The 18,237-nt window shown below is 39.4% G+C and overlaps 1 protein-coding gene across 2 annotated transcripts in view; it reads right to left on the bottom strand.

Moving 5' to 3' along the window:
* The window catches only part of VWA8 (von Willebrand factor A domain containing 8), a 195,207-nt gene that overhangs the window by 39,840 nt on the left and 137,130 nt on the right, over window positions 1-18,237 (bottom strand). For both annotated transcript variants that reach the window (XM_075087631.1, XM_075087621.1), the window contains exons 35-37: window positions 16,917-17,118; window positions 10,566-10,647; window positions 8,408-8,612 (exon numbers count right to left, since the gene is read on the bottom strand). In XM_075087631.1, coding sequence (XP_074943732.1) covers window positions 8,408-8,612; window positions 10,566-10,647; window positions 16,917-17,118 — 489 coding nt within the window. The remainder of the gene's footprint in view (window positions 1-8,407; window positions 8,613-10,565; window positions 10,648-16,916; window positions 17,119-18,237) is intronic.

Genomic DNA, 18,237 nt, shown 5'->3' with positions numbered 1-18,237 from the left:
ACACACAGCATGCACTTGAACAAGTGACCTCCCTTCCTTATGTTTCAGTTCCCCCCTCTGGAAAGTGATGATAATGTTTACTGGCTCCAGATGTTGCAATAATTACATATTTAAATGTTTAGGCATGTCTAAAGGGAAACAGTTATGGATGGATGAAGTAATTTTTTTTCACTTCTCCATTTAGCTAGTTACAATGATTCATGCATTGTGGAAACACTATGTCAGTAAAACTTTAACTAGTCATAGCAGAAACCAAACGAACAGGCTTCTAGAGCTACTGGGAAAAGGAATCACAATTTAAGATAAAAGCATTCATTTTTGACAGAAAGCTATTCTCTCAGTCAGTTCCCCAGAGGAGATGATCTTGAATGAAATCTCCCAAAACCTTAATCTGAAGCCTTCCCTATTCTTAGAAACATTTCATTCATGTCTCCTTCTAGTGCCAAGACCTGAAACATATCTAAAATATATACAAGTCAAGCAGAGTTGTCTACCTTTAGGACCTCTTCTAACAGGATAAATCTGGGCCAGTGCTGCATGGATTTCTACACACTACTGCAGAACTATCCCTAGTGCATCTGTTGTTCAAACCACTGGTGAGAAGCAAACAAAGATATTTTTCTCATTCATGCGTCTTCCTAGATTCATTCCACATCTCAGTTTTCTGATGCTGTGAACTCTAGCACGACTTAACTGTTCAGTTGGCTTTTTGCTAGAAAATAGGCAGATCAGGTCAAATCACAAAAGCAAAGTGGGGAAAAAAACAAACCAAACCAAACCAAAACAGAGAACATTTTCAGGCTGCTTCTTGTCTCTGGAAGTGCCTGGTTTCTTATTCAGGAATTGTCCAAATAAAGGTCTGCCCCTAATAGGTGGACTACTACTGATAGACATTATGTGAATGGTCTTCAGTGACAAGGGCTGCTGAAATGTTTTCAGCTGTTGACCCAGTGGGTAGAAACCTGCCCTGAGCAGGAGTCAGTGTCTCTCTTACACACTTCGTTTGGACTGACCCACCTACAAAGTAGTACATGATTTTTTAAGCTGAGTGCTGCCCCTCAGTCTTGAGACTAAAGGGCTGGAATGATGGAGGTGTTTTATTATTCATGTTCTACACAGTGCATGCACTTGCTCATAGGTAAGCATAGGTATAATTTTACTACCTGAAGCAGAAGAAACTTCTGGTAGTTGACCTGTTTTTAAACAGCTGGTTTTAGCAAGGCTGGTGCCCACTCAATTTGCATTTGCTGTTTCGTTCCCCTGTTCAGTTCTACAGTATGTGATCTTGACGTTACATTGGCTGAACCTGGATCATTTAAGAAACTCACCTGAGCTCTTATAGCAGTTATAACCTGAGCCAAACATTTCCAAGTTTTAAGTTTCTGAGGAAAACATGCACTATACAGAACCCCTATGTAGATTGGGCCTCTGTTGTAGGCCAAAGAGACGTAAGCAATAACCATCGTTGAAGAAGAAGTGTACCGTACGACAGGCAGGCCTTGGGCTTTAAGATCTACCGGGAGATTGTGACCCTGTTTTAGGATTACAGCAGAAGATGGGGAAAAGGGAAAGAAGTATTTTTTTTCCTTTTTTTTTTTTTTTTTCTCACTTGTTAACCAATCACTTAGATGAAAACATGATTTCATTTTCAACCAGGTCCCTGAATGTTTATGAGGAAGGCTTAGTATACTGAAAATGAGAGAGAAGAGTCCATAGAAAATCAAAGTAGTTGCAAGCACCTAACTCATTAGGCCTTTATATATAGCCACAAACATGCAGCACTGCGATTTCAAAACCTCACCTCATGCATGTAAGAGATGATGCACCTACTGCAGGTTCCACACATACATCAGACAACACAGATACCAAAAAAACTCCACCAAAATAAATCCCTAAGGAATCTCAGATTACAACAATGTTTTTGTTTTGTTTTGTTTTTACGGGATCAGATCACTTTGGTAAATCGTGGTACTGAAATAACAAGAGACTATCGTCAGCTTTGGGATGTCATTTTGCATGGTGATATTGTCTAGATCAAGATTACACGAGGATCGCCAAAAACACTGTGATTCAATTTTGAGGTTCATATATATATATATATATATGTATGTATATATATAATCATTAATTACAAGCCGACGCTTTTGTAATCTTTGACCAAGTATATTTTTATGCACTCATCAGGTTTGGGTATGCCCTGGGACTTTTGAAAACAATGACATTCTGAGTAATACCTTTACAAACCATAAAACATTTTGGGCAACAGCCTACAGCAAGAGAACATTAAATGGAATCAATACAGAATTAAATGGTTTTCCTGATAATCACAGAAAAAATGAAAAAAGATTTCATTGCAGAGATTTCAGGTGCCTTAAGGGGACAATGCTTTACCATCTATTGAAATACCTCTAAATGATGCACCTTTTAATTATTTTTATGAAAGCATTATACTTTATCTAAATGAGACATAACAGTAAACAATGCTCAATGGAAAAAAAACCCAGCCCAAGTATATCAGAATGTACTGTGTTTTTTCTATTTAATTTCTATCAACAACCCTTTGATGCAAAAAGTAACACAAACTTATCAATGTCTGCCTATTGCCATAAAACTTTTAGGGCAAGTTTTTAAAAATAAATTGTCTTTCAAATTCTTTTCAGATATTTGGTAATGAAGTGACCTTGTTGTCAGAAACAGCAAAGAGTGAAAAAGCTCAAAAATTTTTGGATTTGAAGGGTGTTTCATAGCTTTACAAAATCCAATATTTTGTTTAGTTTTTGTGTTTAAAGCACTCCAATTTAATAATTTCAGAATACTGTAGTCATATTTTGAGTTTAAAACTTCAATAAATGGAGAAAATTGTTGACCTGCCTATATAAATGCATACTTATGTAAACATAAACCATATTTCCAGAAACTATTTTTGTAGCCTCAAGACTTCGGCGGTTTGAATTCTGCTGAGTAGATCAACAATACAAAACAAATGTTGACTCTTTTGAAGGCTCCACGACTTTATATCAAGGGATCCTAATTACTGAATATAAGTGGAACAGCTGTTTGTTTTCCTCCATTTCATTGCTTATGTACATCCAGCCTGTTTCTGAGATCTGATGTGTTTGTCAAAGCCAAAATGCAGCCCTAGAAGATAGCACCAATAGTTCCAACTGAAGCCTGGTTGAAGATTTGTTTCTGGTCTTTGCATCTATATTTATATCTTACTGGAGATGTACATAAAAGATGTAATTTACTCCTTATTGCTTTGTAATGCCTTTGTAAACAAATTTTCTTAGGTGTTATTATCTTTCCATTTAAAGCAAAGTGTGTAAAGTAGAGAAACAGAAGTCAGTGACAACCACGCATCTGAAGACCACATAGGAGGCTTTGTTTCAGCCCTTTAAGTCAAACCAAACAGTATGACATTCAGAGTTCTGACAAACCACTGACTTGAGCTACATAACCTGTGTTGACAGAGGAAAGAAGAAAGATGCTCTAAGACGACTTTGCCATGGAATGTGCCTACTAATCAGAGGGGCAGGCTGTCAGGAGAGAGGAATTCTACAGCATATCTTGAAAACTACTTTGTGACTGTGGGAAAACTTCTTAGCCTTTTTAAAAAATGGTTACTTGTCATTCCTAGCTAAATGAGTTAAAATTTTCTGATTATATATACTTTCAAAGCCAGTATTCTCTATTATTTAGTTGACTATGACTGACAGTACAGTAATACTGTTGAATAAAATCACAAGTTATCAAAAAAAATGAAAAAGAACGAAAAACAACTCTTAAAACAAGTAAAACTCTAACTGTTCCTCCTGGCTCTTTTCATTTCTACTGACTAGCTTGAAATTGAGCTGGTGTAAACAGACTATATCTCACCATAAGATGGTGCTAGTGCTACTGCATTGGTAATAAAAATGGCACTGCTAAAGCAACAAGCACCCACACAAATGTGCTACTGGGTAATAGTTTCCTTCTCTCGTGATTTTTACAAAAGGCATTTGCTGAGATCCAGTAACAAGAACACATCAGTTCTTGCACAAGTTTCTGTAACTGCGGAACCTCCGAATAGTATCAGAATATCAGACCCATCCCACAGGGAAGTCTGCTGCCACCCTGGGTCCAGGTTGGAGACATTACTAGGAAACTCCCTGGTCTGGTACGGCCCTCTGATTATTACTTGCTATTGGCTATGCAGGTTGGTAGTGACGATGTTGCAGAGAGAAGTCCAAAAGTGATCAAAAGGGACTTCAGGGCACGGGGGTGATTGGCTGAAGGATTAGGGGCACAGGTAGTGTTTTCCTCAATCCTGTCAGTGGCAGGGAAGAATATTGAAAGGAACAGGAAAACACACCTGAGTAACACATGGCTCAGCGGCTGGTGCCATCAGTGGAATTTTGGTTTTTTGATCATGGGGAGGTTTATACAGCACCGGGCCTGCTGGCAGCGGATGGAGTTCAGCTATCTCAAATGGGGAAAAGGATTCTTGTTCATGAATTTGTGGGGCTCACTGAGAAGGCTTTAAACTAGGTTCAAAGGGGTAAGGGAATATAGCCAGGCCCACTAGAGAGGAGTCTAGAGGTGGCGTGCCAGGGTTGGGGGTGAAATTGATTCAATAGCCCAGCTCAACAGGTGCATCTACACCAACGCACATGGCACTGGCAACTAACAGGAGGAGCTGGAAGCCACTGTGCAGCGGGATAGCTGGGACTTAGTTGCCATCACAGAGACATGGTGGGATGGCTTGTACAACTGGAGCGCTGCAATGGATGGCTATAAGCTCTTCAGAAGGGATAGGCAAGAAAGGAGTGGTGGCGTGGTGGCTCTGTATGTTAGGGAGTGTTTCAATTGCATAAAGCTCAACGACTGTGATGATAAGGCTGAGTGCTTATGGGTAAGGATGAGGGGGAAGGCCAACAAGGCAGATATCCTGCTGGGGGTCTGTTGCAGACCACCCAACCAGGATGAAGAGGTAGATGAAGTGTTCTACAAGCGGCTGGCAGAAGTCTCATGATCAGTAGCCTTAGTTCTAGCAGGGGACTTCAACTTACTAGACATGTGCTGGAAATACAATACAGCAGAGAGGAAACAGTCTAGAAGGTTCCTGGAGTGTGTGGAAGACAATTTCCTGACACAGCTGGTGAGTGAGCCTACCAGGGGAGGTGCCTTGCTTCACCTCCTGTTTACAGAGGACTGGTGGGAGATGTGGTGGTAGGAGGCTGTTTTGGGCTTAGCAACCATGATATGATAGAGTTCTTGATTCTTGGTGAAGTAAGGAGGGGGGTCAGCAAAACCACTATCGTGAACTTCTGGAGGGCAGACTTTGGCTTGTTCAGGGCACTGGTTGGGAGAGTCCCTTGGGAGGAAGTTCTGAAGGCCAACGAGTCCAGGAAGGCTGGGCACTCTTCAAGAAAGAGATCTTAGAAGCACAGCAGCAGCCTGTCCCCATGTGCCATGAGACGAACAGTCAGGGAAAAAAACTGGCCTGGATGAACAGGGAGCTTTTGCTGGGACTCAGGAAAAAAAGTAGAGTTTATCGCTTTTGGAAGAAGGGGCAGGCAACTCAAGAAGAGTACAGGGATCTTGTTAGGTCATGCACAGACAAAATTAGAAAGGCAAAAGCCCAGCTAAGAACTCAATGTGGCCACTGTTGTAAGGGATAACAAAAAATGTTTTTACAAATATATTAAAAACAAAAAAGAGCCAAGGAGAATCTCCATCCTCTACTGGATGCAGGGCGGAACATTGCCACCAAGGATGAAGAACAGGCTGAGGTAATTAATGCCTTCTCCGCCTCAGTCTTTGTTAGACCATTTACCCCCAGGGTATTCAGCCCCAGGCTGGAAGGCAGGGACGGATCACAAACCAAACCCCCCAAAAATCCAGGAGGAAGCAGTTTATGACCTGAGAGTACTGAGGAAGCTGGCGGAGGAGCTTGCCAAGCCACTCTCCATCATTTATCAGCAGTCCTGGTTAACAGGGCAGGTCCCAGATGACTGCAGGCTTGCCAATGTGATGCCCATCTACAAGAAGGGCTGGAAGGAGGATCCGGGGAACTACAGGCCTGTCAGCCTGACCTCGGTACTGGGGAAGGTTATGGAGCAGGTTCATCTTGAGTGAGCTCACCAGGCATGTGCAGGACAACCAGGGGATCAGGCCCAGCCAGCATGGGTTCACGAAAGGCAGGTCCTGCCTCACTAACCTGGTCTTCTTCTATGACCAGGTGACCCGCCTAGTGGATGAGGGGAAGGCTGTGGATATTGCCTATCTGGACTTCAGTAACGCCTTTGACACTGTCTTCCACAGCATCCTCCTAGAGAAGCTAGAGGCTCATGGCTTAGACAGGTGTACTCTTTGCTGGGTAAAAAACTGGCTGGGTGGCTGAGCCCAGAGAGTTGTGGTGAACGGAGTTAAATCCAGTTGGCAGCCTGTCACAAGTGGTGTTCCCCAGGGCTCAGTTTTAGGGTCAGTTTTGTTTAATATCTTTATCAATGATCTGGAAGAGGGGATAGAGTGCGCCCTCAGTAAGTCTGCAGATGACACCACATTGGGCGAGAGTGTCGATCTGCTTGAGGGTAGGAAGGCTCTGCAGAGGGATCTGGACAGGCTGGATCAATGGACCAAGGTCAATCGTATGAGGCTCAACATGGCCAAGTGCTGGGTCCTGCACTTGGGTCACAACAACCCCATGCACCGCTACAGGCTTGGGGAGGAGTGGCTGGAAAGCTGCCCAGCAGAGAAGGACCTGGGGGTGCTGGTTGACAGCCAGCTGAACATGAGTCAGCAGCGTGCCCAGGTGGCCAAGAAGGCCAACAGCATCCTGGCTTCTATCAGGAATAGCGTGGCCAGCAGGAGTAGGGAGGTGATTGTGCCCCTGTACTCGGCACTGGTGAGGCCGCACCTCGAGTACTGTGTGCAGTTTTGGGCCCCTCACTACAAGAAGGACATCGAGGTGCTGGAGCGTGTCCAGAGAAGGGCAACAAAGCTGGTGAAGGGTCGGGACAACAAGTCTTATGAGGAACAGCTGAGGGAACCGGGGTTGTTTAGTCTGGAGAAGAGGAGGCTGAGGGGAGACCTTCTTGCTTTCTACAACTACCTGAAAGGAGGTTGTAGCGAGGTGGGGGTTAGTCTCTTTTCCCAAATTACTAGTGATAGGATAAGAGGACATGGCCACAAGCTGCATCAGGGGAGGTTTAGATTGGATATTAGGAAAAATTTATTTACTGAAAGAGTGGGCAGGCACTGGAAACAGGCTTCCCAGAGGTGGTAGAGTCACCATTGCTGGAGGTGTTCAAAAAACATGTAGACGTGGCACTTTGGGACTTGGTTTAGGAGGCACGGTGGTGTTGGGCTGACCTTTGGACCTGATGATCTTAGAGGTCTTTTCCAATCTTAATGATTCTATGAACATCTTGTAGAAAGGGAGCTCAAAGTGGGAAAACAAAGTGAAAGAAGAGCTACGGTTTTGGCCTATTAAATCCCATTCACACTTGAAATACCTGGACACCTTGTAAGCAACAATATAGAGAGATCTAATTTAGAAAAGACTCATACTGTTCGCCCATTCTAATGTACTGTGAAAGTGGTTACAGAAATTCATGAAACAGAAATAATTGCAACGCCAGATAGAGACAGGATCTTCCTAGTTAGAAGTGGAGAAGTCCTCCTAAAGCACACTCTAGTTATTTGAAGTAAATATTTGAAGTTATTTGAAGAAAAAAGTGACACCTTCTCCAAGCACTAGAAAAATTAAATATGCAGTTGAACAGTCCTGAATTCTCCCTTTAAGGTGCAATGATGATCATACTTATTAGCCAGTACATCAACACTTTTGTATACATACATACATGTACACACAGCATACATGTATATACTGTATATTTCCAATATCTACCTAAACATTCCACGTGAGGACATGGCTGTATGGAGACCCTTGTAACTGCGCAGCTCGGAAAATTTTTGAAATTAGTCAAAGGCATGACTGTGAACTCAAGGCATCTTCCACCTAGGTTTCAAGTTTCTTTTCCAAAGTACAAACACAGTAATTTTTTCCAAGTATTTGAACTCTGGAAAACTATATGCTTTCCTTAAAATTAATTTCATTATTCTACATTTTGAAAGTTGCAGTTAAAAATCAGCAGGAGATAGAGAATTGATTTGTATTTAAACGTACTGGAATTTGGCAAAAATACAAACACTGTAAGACAAAGAGACTGTCAGTAACAATAATTACAGGGGTCACAAAAAAGCTTTTTAATTAAGCTGTTTTATCTTTTTTTTCCAGTGAATATGTCTATTCAGTTTTTCTCGCAGGCATATTTCTACTTCACAGTGTTTTTCAACACAGCTCTCCCTCGACCCCTCTCCCAGCTGAAAATTCATTTGCATCATCAGCTTTGTGAACTCCTACCTGCACAGGACGACCATCTTCTTGGCCAATCATGTTCCTCCAGTCCTGCAGCGACCGCTGGAGGCTGTCCAGCCCGGTCTCCCACAGCCTCACACTGCCTCCCATGTCCACACTAACCAACCCTACTTTGCCCAGTGGTGCCAACAGGGCATCGGCGTCCGAGATCTTAGAGAGCCAAGATGTATAAGGAGAGAGAGATTGTGATCTGAAAAACAAGAATTAATGTGATTTTTCTTGAAGTTACAATTTAAAAGATGATGAGTTTTTCTGTAGTTAAGGTGGCAATTTAGTGAAATTAGATCCACATTCCATGAGAGACTATAACTAAGCCCTGCAGACCCACTATTTTATCTGAAACATTCCACCTACTGAAAGTGGGTATGATTGAAAGATACTTGTCAGTATAAAAAGCAGTACAAGAAACTGGGTGTTGCCTAACCCACCGGTGTATCTCATATATTTGATGAAAATCAGTCTTTACAAAAAACTATGAAGGATATGAAAAATATAAAAATGTGTTCTAGAAAAATACAAAACTACAGAAGAAATAGGAGAGAATGTGACCTGGGCACTGAGGGAAATACCTTTCCATCAATTTAAGTAACACCTTTCTCTAGTGCTTTAATAAAAAAAGATGATTTGAACACTCCTTTGAAGATGGTACAGCTTTATACAGAGAATCTTAGCACTGTTTTAAACAGTCAACTTGCAGACAAAAGTTTACTGCTGAAGCAGTGGGCCTAATAGCTACATAATATAAAGGGAAATTTAGATAAAGTAGGAAAGATTCTTTGCATTTTTTCAGTACTGTTAATGACATGCATAATGACTTGGCAACTTGTACTTATACTACAATTAATAATCTTTGAAGATAAAAGAAGCAGTAACACATGTGCTTCTACCCAAGACTAAAATCGCCCTGCACTAATTCAACTGAAGAAGCGTTATCTTAGCATTTGACCAGGCTAGCTATGCCAGAAGGAGGAAAGGTTGCTAGATTTAGCATGAACTATTCATATATAGGAAAAGTCACTTTATTTATCAGATTTTAATGGAGCACATTTTTAAATCTGGACTTCTGCTCAGATTTGCCATAAATAGCTTAAATCCACATACTAGGTTAAGGGTCATAATGTTGAAGTTAGGCTTTGTAATTTTTGTAATTTCTTATAAAATGCTAGTGTAAAATAAAGTGTGATTCACTACTATTTCTATGTTAATGGCTTACATTTTTGAATGACTGTGTAAGATGTAGGCCAACAGATCAATTATAATGGTGAACAGTCCAAAATTAATTATCTATTAATTTAAAAATTCCACATATTAATGAAGCAGAACTAATTTAAATGAGAATCAATTAATATTGTCAAAACCAACATCAAATGGATAGAATAAAAAAAAAGTATAAAATTCCTGATACATGGGTTTCATACATGTGCTATTTAAACATGCAAAGTTGAGAGACTGCTATTTAAAACAAAAACCCTTTATTATTATTGTAGTATAAAATTACAATTTGTATCTAAAATATATGTTTATGTAATAAAAGTTTTGCAAATATGCTCTACAGTGATGAGAGATAGATGTTAAAACCATACAGAAACCACATAGTCTGGCTGTTTTACTGTATCATACAAGATACTTGTATATCATGCAAAATACTTGTGAGGGAATGTGTATTTTCCAAAGAGAGAGCCAAAACAGAGCTCAAGTTATTTTCAAGGTGAACTTTATATGTGACCAGAACTTGTTTCCTGGTTTCCTAACACCAAGCACTGGATCATTCTGACTGTCTTTGTTAGACCCTAAAGACAGAGAAAAAGGAAAAGGAAATAAAGATAGGAAAACAAAATGAAAGAGGGTAGAAGATAAAGTGGGTGAAGAGGGGGAAAGAGCAAAGGGAATGAAAATCAGAAGATAAAGCTACTTTTCATATTTACTAATTAATTGCTACATTTTCATTGGTATCACCTCGTAAACAGACAAAAAATGTTGATAAAAACATGTTACAGTTGCAGAATTTTATATGCTAAGTATGACTCATTTTTACTTTCCACATCAGAAGAAATATTTGCTTATCCTGAAGTAATAACACACACTAAATTCTCTTCGCTCTTCCTGTAAGACAGAGGCTGCTCTAATCAAGAAAATCAGTTACCTAGGAATAGCAATATATTTGATTTTCTTTGAGTTAAGATCTGTTACTTCCAAGTATCCAGCAGCTTGTGGAGGAGTGACACCTGAAAATAAACAAACATGTTATTTTCCGGCTGCATGATTAACTGGTTATTGCATTTGCATTTAGTAGATTACATTTAAACATTTCATTATACAGTACCTGTCAGAAAATGATAAGCTTTCACATTCAACACAGGAGTACAACTTGCGAATACAGAATTGTTTTACTATTATGACAGTGAGCAACCAGACAGGCACAATTATAAAAGAACAATGCATTTGTATAGCAAATGTCAAAATTACACACAAATATAGCCCTACTCACAAAAGCACTAATCAGGCATTAATGCAATCCCTAACTCACTGCTTTTATCTGTCACTGAAGATAATGTCAGCTGTATATCTGGCTTTAAAAGCACACTGAAGAACATTTCAAAACATTGTGCTTATGATTCCCACTTGAAAATTTCTCAATAATATTAACCAAAACGTGTTGCCTTAAGTTGAACCACTCTTTTTGCAGGTAAATTTTCAGTATGCAAAGATTTTATAACTTCATTGTAAATAGCCCTAGACTACCAGGCATTTAATATTCTGTTTACAGACAACTTAATGAATACAGCCAATACTATGGTCCCTCCCTCAGAAGTAAGTTTTTGTGTGTTTGTATGTGCCTACATTGGCTTTTGCCAATATATGAGTACACACTGTCTGGGCTCAGAAGCGGCTTCCAGGTAGGAGCTGGCTTTCATCTGCTTGGAATAAATCGAGGAACTTAAGTTTTTCAGAAAAGAAACCAGAAAACTGAATTACACTGCATAGTACGGGTACAGAACATCATTGTCACAAGATGAAAGCAAGTGTAGACTTCCTTCCAAAACAACGTATTTTTCACCTCATTGAAATGAAGGACAGCCTGATGTTCCCTGCAGAAATGTTGATGCTTGCATACAGTGCTCACAAAGACGACCAGTAAGATCAGCAGTGTAAGGGGATCTAACATTCAAATGAGTATAAAGAATAACCCACAGCAGCTCTTTATGTATATCTACTGTATCTACATATCTCTAGTATGCATATCTACAGTAGGACATCTGCTGACTTTACTTATCTTCATAAAAATAGAAATATGAAACAAACTGGAAATAGGAAAAAAGAGTCTGGAAAAAATGCGGGTTTGTGGGCCACAGAGCACTTTTTGTTTTGCCTAGATTTTGTTACTGTTTTAAAAAGTGCTCTCTCTTTCAGTACTAATGGAGAATTAGATACACATTAAAAATTCCGATGAAGATCTAGAAGAGAGCTAATACTGAACTGGAAGGGGCAGAACTGGGGGATAAAAATTAAAAATTAAGTTAATAAATTAGAGAGAGAACACAAATCAAGCAAATTAAATTATAAAAAGAGAAAGGATTGCAGAGTAAGAAGCTGAAGAAAAGGTAATTAAATGTTTAAATGCAACACAGGAACAATTGGCCAGGTCCCAGAACTGGAGTCAAGAATCTTACGATGAAACATGGACATCAGATCTAAACAGGTGCAATTTGTTCCTGCCAAAGGCCGATGGAGGAGAATAGCTATGCGTAGCTCTAGACATCAAACTTCAAGGAAAACATAGACACATGAGATAGTCCTGGCGGTAACAGGAGGATAGAACAAATGGGATGCAAGGACAAATGTAAGGAAGCAACTTTCTTTTTGTTTGGGGGCGGGGGGCGGACGGAACAGGGATGTGTTTAAAAAGAGACTTTTTTTTAAAAAAAAAAAACACATGTTCCATAATATGGAAAAGATCCTTATAAAGAGAGCAAGATTGTCCTGACAGAGTGGAGGTGACATAGAACCATAGAATCATTAAGGTTGGAAAAGACCTCTAAGTTCATCAAGTCCAGCCACTAATCCAACACCACCATGCCTCCTAAACCATGAAGGATTCAACTTTATTTACAGAAAAAAAAGCTGGATACTAGGAAAAGCTTTTCTCATACAAGGAGAGTGAAGCATTGCAATAGCCCAACTGTTGAACAAACATCAGTTAAGAAGTGTCTAAACACGTGTCATCCTGTCCCTATATAAATAGGTGGACCAGATGATGTGTTGAGGTTATTCCTGTAACTGTGTGTGTGTTACACTACATGTTGTTCCAGTTACTGTCATACTAATACAGATACGCACTCAGTAATAGAGTGTTATTTTATATTCATATATAGAAAGTGCTGAGAATCCAAGTAAATATTTGCTCTCGAGTAGCCCTCATTTCCAGAGCCTGTTTTTAGAGTAAACATTAATACTTATTTGCTGGATTCTGCCACGATCTCTTGTCTGAGTTTGTATTTGTGGCCATACATCTATTTGGCAGTCTTTGGGGAAATTATTACTTGTTACAGTTTCTTTTCAAACATAACTATCACCCTGGTTTCAATAAAACATAAAGGAAATTATTTCTTTGCTTGTTGTTCCTGGAACAGTTTCGGTAATGCATATTGGAGTATGCTAGAATTTGGCTGAGTACTTTGAATTATTAATAGCAATGGAAGGCTGTGTGCCAGAACTGACCAATTGTCCAAGAAGGATGAGAAAGCAAGCCCAAAAGAAATGCAAACTGAAGCAAAAATATAAAACAAGGCAACATAAGACATTAGTGCAAGAACTTCAAGGGACTGCCACATACTCGATTTTATGTAACAGGAGGGCTTTGCTTCACTCCACCATCTCCCAGGAAAGGATACAAAGACTTAGGAACGAAGCCTTATACAACTTTTGTAGGTAAGCAATGACAGGTTTGCAGTGCAGAAACAACAGCACAGAAGAATCACCAAATGTGCAAAGGCCCTCATAAATTATGCAGCACAATCAGGAATAAGCAACACTGAACTGAATCTCCAAGGGACCAAGACTGTTAAGCAGCCACTGGTACCAGTTAAATGTGCATTTGATTAAATATTCTGTCCATTAGTGAGATTGACAGGCAAACTCCAGAAGAAACAATAGCCCAGCAGAGAGGGTTGCAAATACTGGATCTCAAATGGGCACAGTAAGGACTAGTACCTTATAATATCACCTTTGAAGTAAGTACACGAATGCATGTCTTGTCTTCTGTCTTCCCTTTTTCAAGTGGAAAGATTTTGGATTCATGCCTTAACAATGGCAATACTAGGTCCCTCTAATCTAGCATCCTGTCTCCAAGAGTAGTTCGATGCCTGAACAGTGTAAGAACGGACAAGCACACATTGTATTTTCCTCAGGTCACCAACCAGTTCCAATCTAGGGGGTTCTTAAGCTGAATGCGGTGTCTATGTTTTCATGCCTCTGTATTTAGTAACTTTCCATGAGTTTGTTCAGTTTTCCTTTGGATCCATGCTTCAGCATTCACAACATCGTTTGGAAAGCAGTTTCACAGGTTGGTTCCCTGCTCTGTGAAGAACCACCTCTTCTTGTTTGTTTTGACGAAGCTCCTACTAGCTTCATTAGCTGCCCCCTAACTCTGGCACTAAATGTAAAATTGTTGCTTTTTCCACATCTCCATTCCATACATGTTCTTCTGGAGGTCCACCATATGCCCCTTTCCTCATCTTGTCTCCACATGCATGAGATTCAGCCAATGTAATCTTGCTCATCCTTGTTGCCCTTTTCTGAACTTATCCCAGTTCAGCCTTCTCCCACCTTGAGAAGGAGAACCAAAGCTACACAGTGTTAAGCACACACGGATTTACACAACAGCACAAAGATATTCTCTGTTTTTTCACTGTTTCTTCCCTAGTAATTCTTAGCATTTGATTTGCTTTTTTTGACTGCTACTGAGCTTTGAACTGATATTTTAACGAAACGACCTATCATAACACCAAAATCATGCCCCTGAGATGTACTGATCAGCCCCATAATTTTAGATGTAGAATTAGGACTTTCTCATTCTTCCTTCATGTACATTATATTTATGTATGCTGAATTTCACCTGCCATTTCTGTTGCAGTCAGCACTGTAGTCCTTCTGTAATCCTTCATGGTGAATCCCTTCTACAGTGAATAATAACCAGTGTCATCAGCAAACACTGTCAGCTCACTGTTCATTCATTTTCCCATTCTTTTCATGACCACGCTGAGTACCACAGGTCTTTGTAGGACTCTACTCATAGATCCTCCTCCACTAGAAAAATGGACCATTAACTGATAAATGGAAATGCCTGAAATCCTGGAAAAAGGCTATGGAATAGAAAACTTAGAGACTTGCTCAGGTCCAATTTAATTGTATCAGGTAAGGTTATATTAAACATGACTCAGTTAAGATCAATTTTGGTAATTCATAAATTAAAATGTTATTGAGAAAAGAAAAATAAATTATAATGATCTTCAAGATGGCCTTAAATCTTTCAACTTCAATGGCCATAAAGCACTGTATAAACTATACTTCATAAAATTTTCTATAAATTTAAAGCTATCAATCACTATTCATTAACATATTTCACCATAGTTGAGGTGAAAAAAAAAGTTAGTGTCTTGTTCAGCTATAACAGATACAAATTAAATTGCTTGGTCAAACAGAAGCCATTTCTCAGAGAGAGAAATTGCTCAGGTCACTGGTATCTAGGATTCATGAAGAATGTCCCCTGGTTTTTAATTATATTAATCTAGCATTATAGAGTGTTATATACCACAGCAACTTAAAAGACTTTCAGAAATAACTGTCAAGATCTCAGTTTCAGGTATCATTTGGAAGTGCTGTACCCCTCCCTCACTCCCAGATAAACTAATTTTAACAAAAGCTCGAAAGATTTACCTTCTGAATTTTTATACCATCCACTTCAGAAACAGACTTTTTTTTTTCTTTTACCATGAAAGCCTTAAAAAAAAAGACCAGTCTGACCCTTCAGCAGTTTATAAAGTATGAGAAGATGACAGCCTGAAGTGCTATAACTAGTTCCAAGATCGTCATGCTAACTTTAATGGTGTTTTATTAAGTTTAATCTTTTTAAAAGCTAACCTTTTCTTTACTAATGTAGGTAGCTTCAGTTTTCTACCCTGTTTATATCCCTAACTTTGCTTCTTTAGTCAAGTAAATGTTTTATCCTTTTAGTAATGAATAAAAGGATTTCTCTACACAGGGGAGTTAATCTGCATTAAATGAGGGCAGGTGTATTAGATCATTTATTTTGTAAAAGGGAGTTCATTTGGAATAAAGCATTCATTCTGGGACAGGAAGTTCACATGCAGAACAAATCAAGAATAGCTTCTTGTGCTGATGAATTCAAGAACTTTGCCATTCTACCACATACAAATATTTTTGTGGTTTTCTCTTTTGATAGTGACCTTTCCTTAGAGCTTTCTAGAGGTAATTAATGCTGTTATTTAGCACTGATTGGTATATTTTTAGCTATTGTCTGAAGAAGCTAAAGATACAACGATAACAGAACGCTTGGCATGACAGCATGAAAGAGTCTGAAGGTCTGTAGTCTATTCCTGCTTTATTAGTGTACAAGTGCAGGACGGTTTTGCTGTATGTGAATGTTGCTTATGCAACATCCTCTTGGACAAGAGGAGAACTAAAAAGCCTGAGCCTCTTCAGTTTGGAGAGAAGGCAGGTGTGACTGAAGTTTACAAAGTCTTGAAGATGACGGTTAAGGTGAATGCAGAGCTGTTATTCACCCAACCCTGTAATGCTAGAATGAGGGGCACTTAAACCTGGTAGGAGATCAGTCGATCACAGAGAATGGTGAACTTGTGATCTTTGCTGTGGAGACACACAAGTTCAAAGACAGACCAGACAAACTCATAGACAATAGGTCCATAAAAGGAGATTTCAAGGCTGAGGCAGGGATGTCCCCTACAACATCCCTAGCAAAACAACTGAAAATGTTGAGAAAGTATGAAGGGCAAGACAGAGAAGTGGCCAGGCTTACGCACATTCCTGAAATAACCTCTCCTACTGGCCCTGCTGGAGACAGAATATTGAGCTAGATGGACAACAGGTTTGCCTTATCACTGCATGTCTGTGTGGTGCTGAGCAGAGCTTAGAAATACTGATGAAGGCCAACTACTGAACTGGAATGATCATACTGCTGTAGCTTGTTCCCAGTGCTGACATAGGGAGATCTGGGCTATTCTACTGGGATATTCACAGTGTAGGTAGCCTGTTAATTCCTTAGAAGTATAATTCAGCTTGTTAATAAGATCCAAATTAATTTTAAAAATGAGTGCAACTACTCCCCTTCCTCCTCAAATGCTTGTTTTGTGGTTCTTTATAAACATTTTGGAAAAATTCATGAGTGATTGCAGTTTACAAAACAAAAAAAACCCCCGTGTACCGTTGTTGCAGCACAGCTATATGAACCTCTTACCTTTTGGGTAAATGTCTTTCAAAGGCACATCTCCAGGTGCTAAAATTCTGACTATTTGATTAGAAGCCAATAAAGTTACACAATTGGTTTGTTTTGCAGCTGCTGTTTTCCTCCGGGCTCCATAATAAAATGGATCAGAAGGAGAAGCACGTTTGCGACTCAGAGAGGAGTTTCTTTTCCAGCTATACACTTCACTAGGAGACTGCAAGAGAGAAGGCGTCTAGTGAACAAAACATTACTATTATTGAGCCTAAGAACAAATGTTTCTAGATAAATTCCACTTCTTATCTAATTTCAAATCAAATGTAGCTACTGTGGTTACCTCTTATGTCACAACGTGACAAGGAAAAGACCTGCATTATTTTGTATTAAGAACTGCTACAGGAGTGAAAACCAACAGACTACTTACACAAGTTTTAGGAACTGAGACTCTTTGAAGATCTGAAGTTGGATCAACTTTTTGGTTTTTTTTTTTTTTCCATGTTGAACCAGGAATAGAAAGCATTGAAATAGCCTAACCTGGAATCAAACTATGTAACAAACTGTTACCATAATCTAGGTTTCCACTAATGTAAATAAATGCACAGATACTTCAGTAATGAATTCAAAGCAGGGCATTAAGGCTGGGATTTGGCTCCAGGTTCAGAGACGTAAATGTAGGTGTCCGCAAGTGAGCCAGGTGTGCCATGTCCCGCTCTGGTCAGCAGAGCCCAGAGAATAAATCATCTCGTCTTGAAGAAGGCCTCTACGTTTGGTCAGCTGAGCACTGCTAGTACGAAAAACAGCTTAGACGCCTTGTTCATACTGAACACCTACACCATCAATGCTAAACACTGAATCTGAAGTTTTGTTCCACCACCCTCACAGTCACCTTTAGGACTCCCTCTCTGACATTCACATGGACATTTAAGATCACGTGTGAGGAAAGACAGAGCCTCAGCCTAAATCAGGGAGAGCAAAATGCTTCATCACCAGTGTTGGTACTGAAGTGTGTAGCATCCTTAGTACTCCCTGCTCTAGACTACCTCCCTTTTCCAGCAATAAACTCACATATGTTATAAATAATATTAAAAGCTAGTACGTCTGTTAACAGTTACATTTTTTATATTATTTCATATTTATATATTTTAAATAGAAATACATTTTTGCCCCAATTTATTAAGCAAACCTGACATAGAATTATTTACTCTATAAGTACCACCCTTTTCATGTATCACTAGGTAGTAAATATAAGTAAACCCAAAGAATTAAACATACAGCTTTTATTTTCCCTGTGTTTACCTCCACTCCTTGCAATAGCCTTAGTCATTGCACTGTTAAG

The sequence above is a fragment of the Phalacrocorax aristotelis genome, chromosome 1 (genome assembly GCF_949628215.1).
Source record: "Phalacrocorax aristotelis chromosome 1, bGulAri2.1, whole genome shotgun sequence".
Classification (NCBI taxonomy): Eukaryota; Metazoa; Chordata; class Aves; order Suliformes; family Phalacrocoracidae; genus Phalacrocorax; species Phalacrocorax aristotelis.
This window is presented reverse-complemented; position numbering and strand designations above follow the sequence as displayed.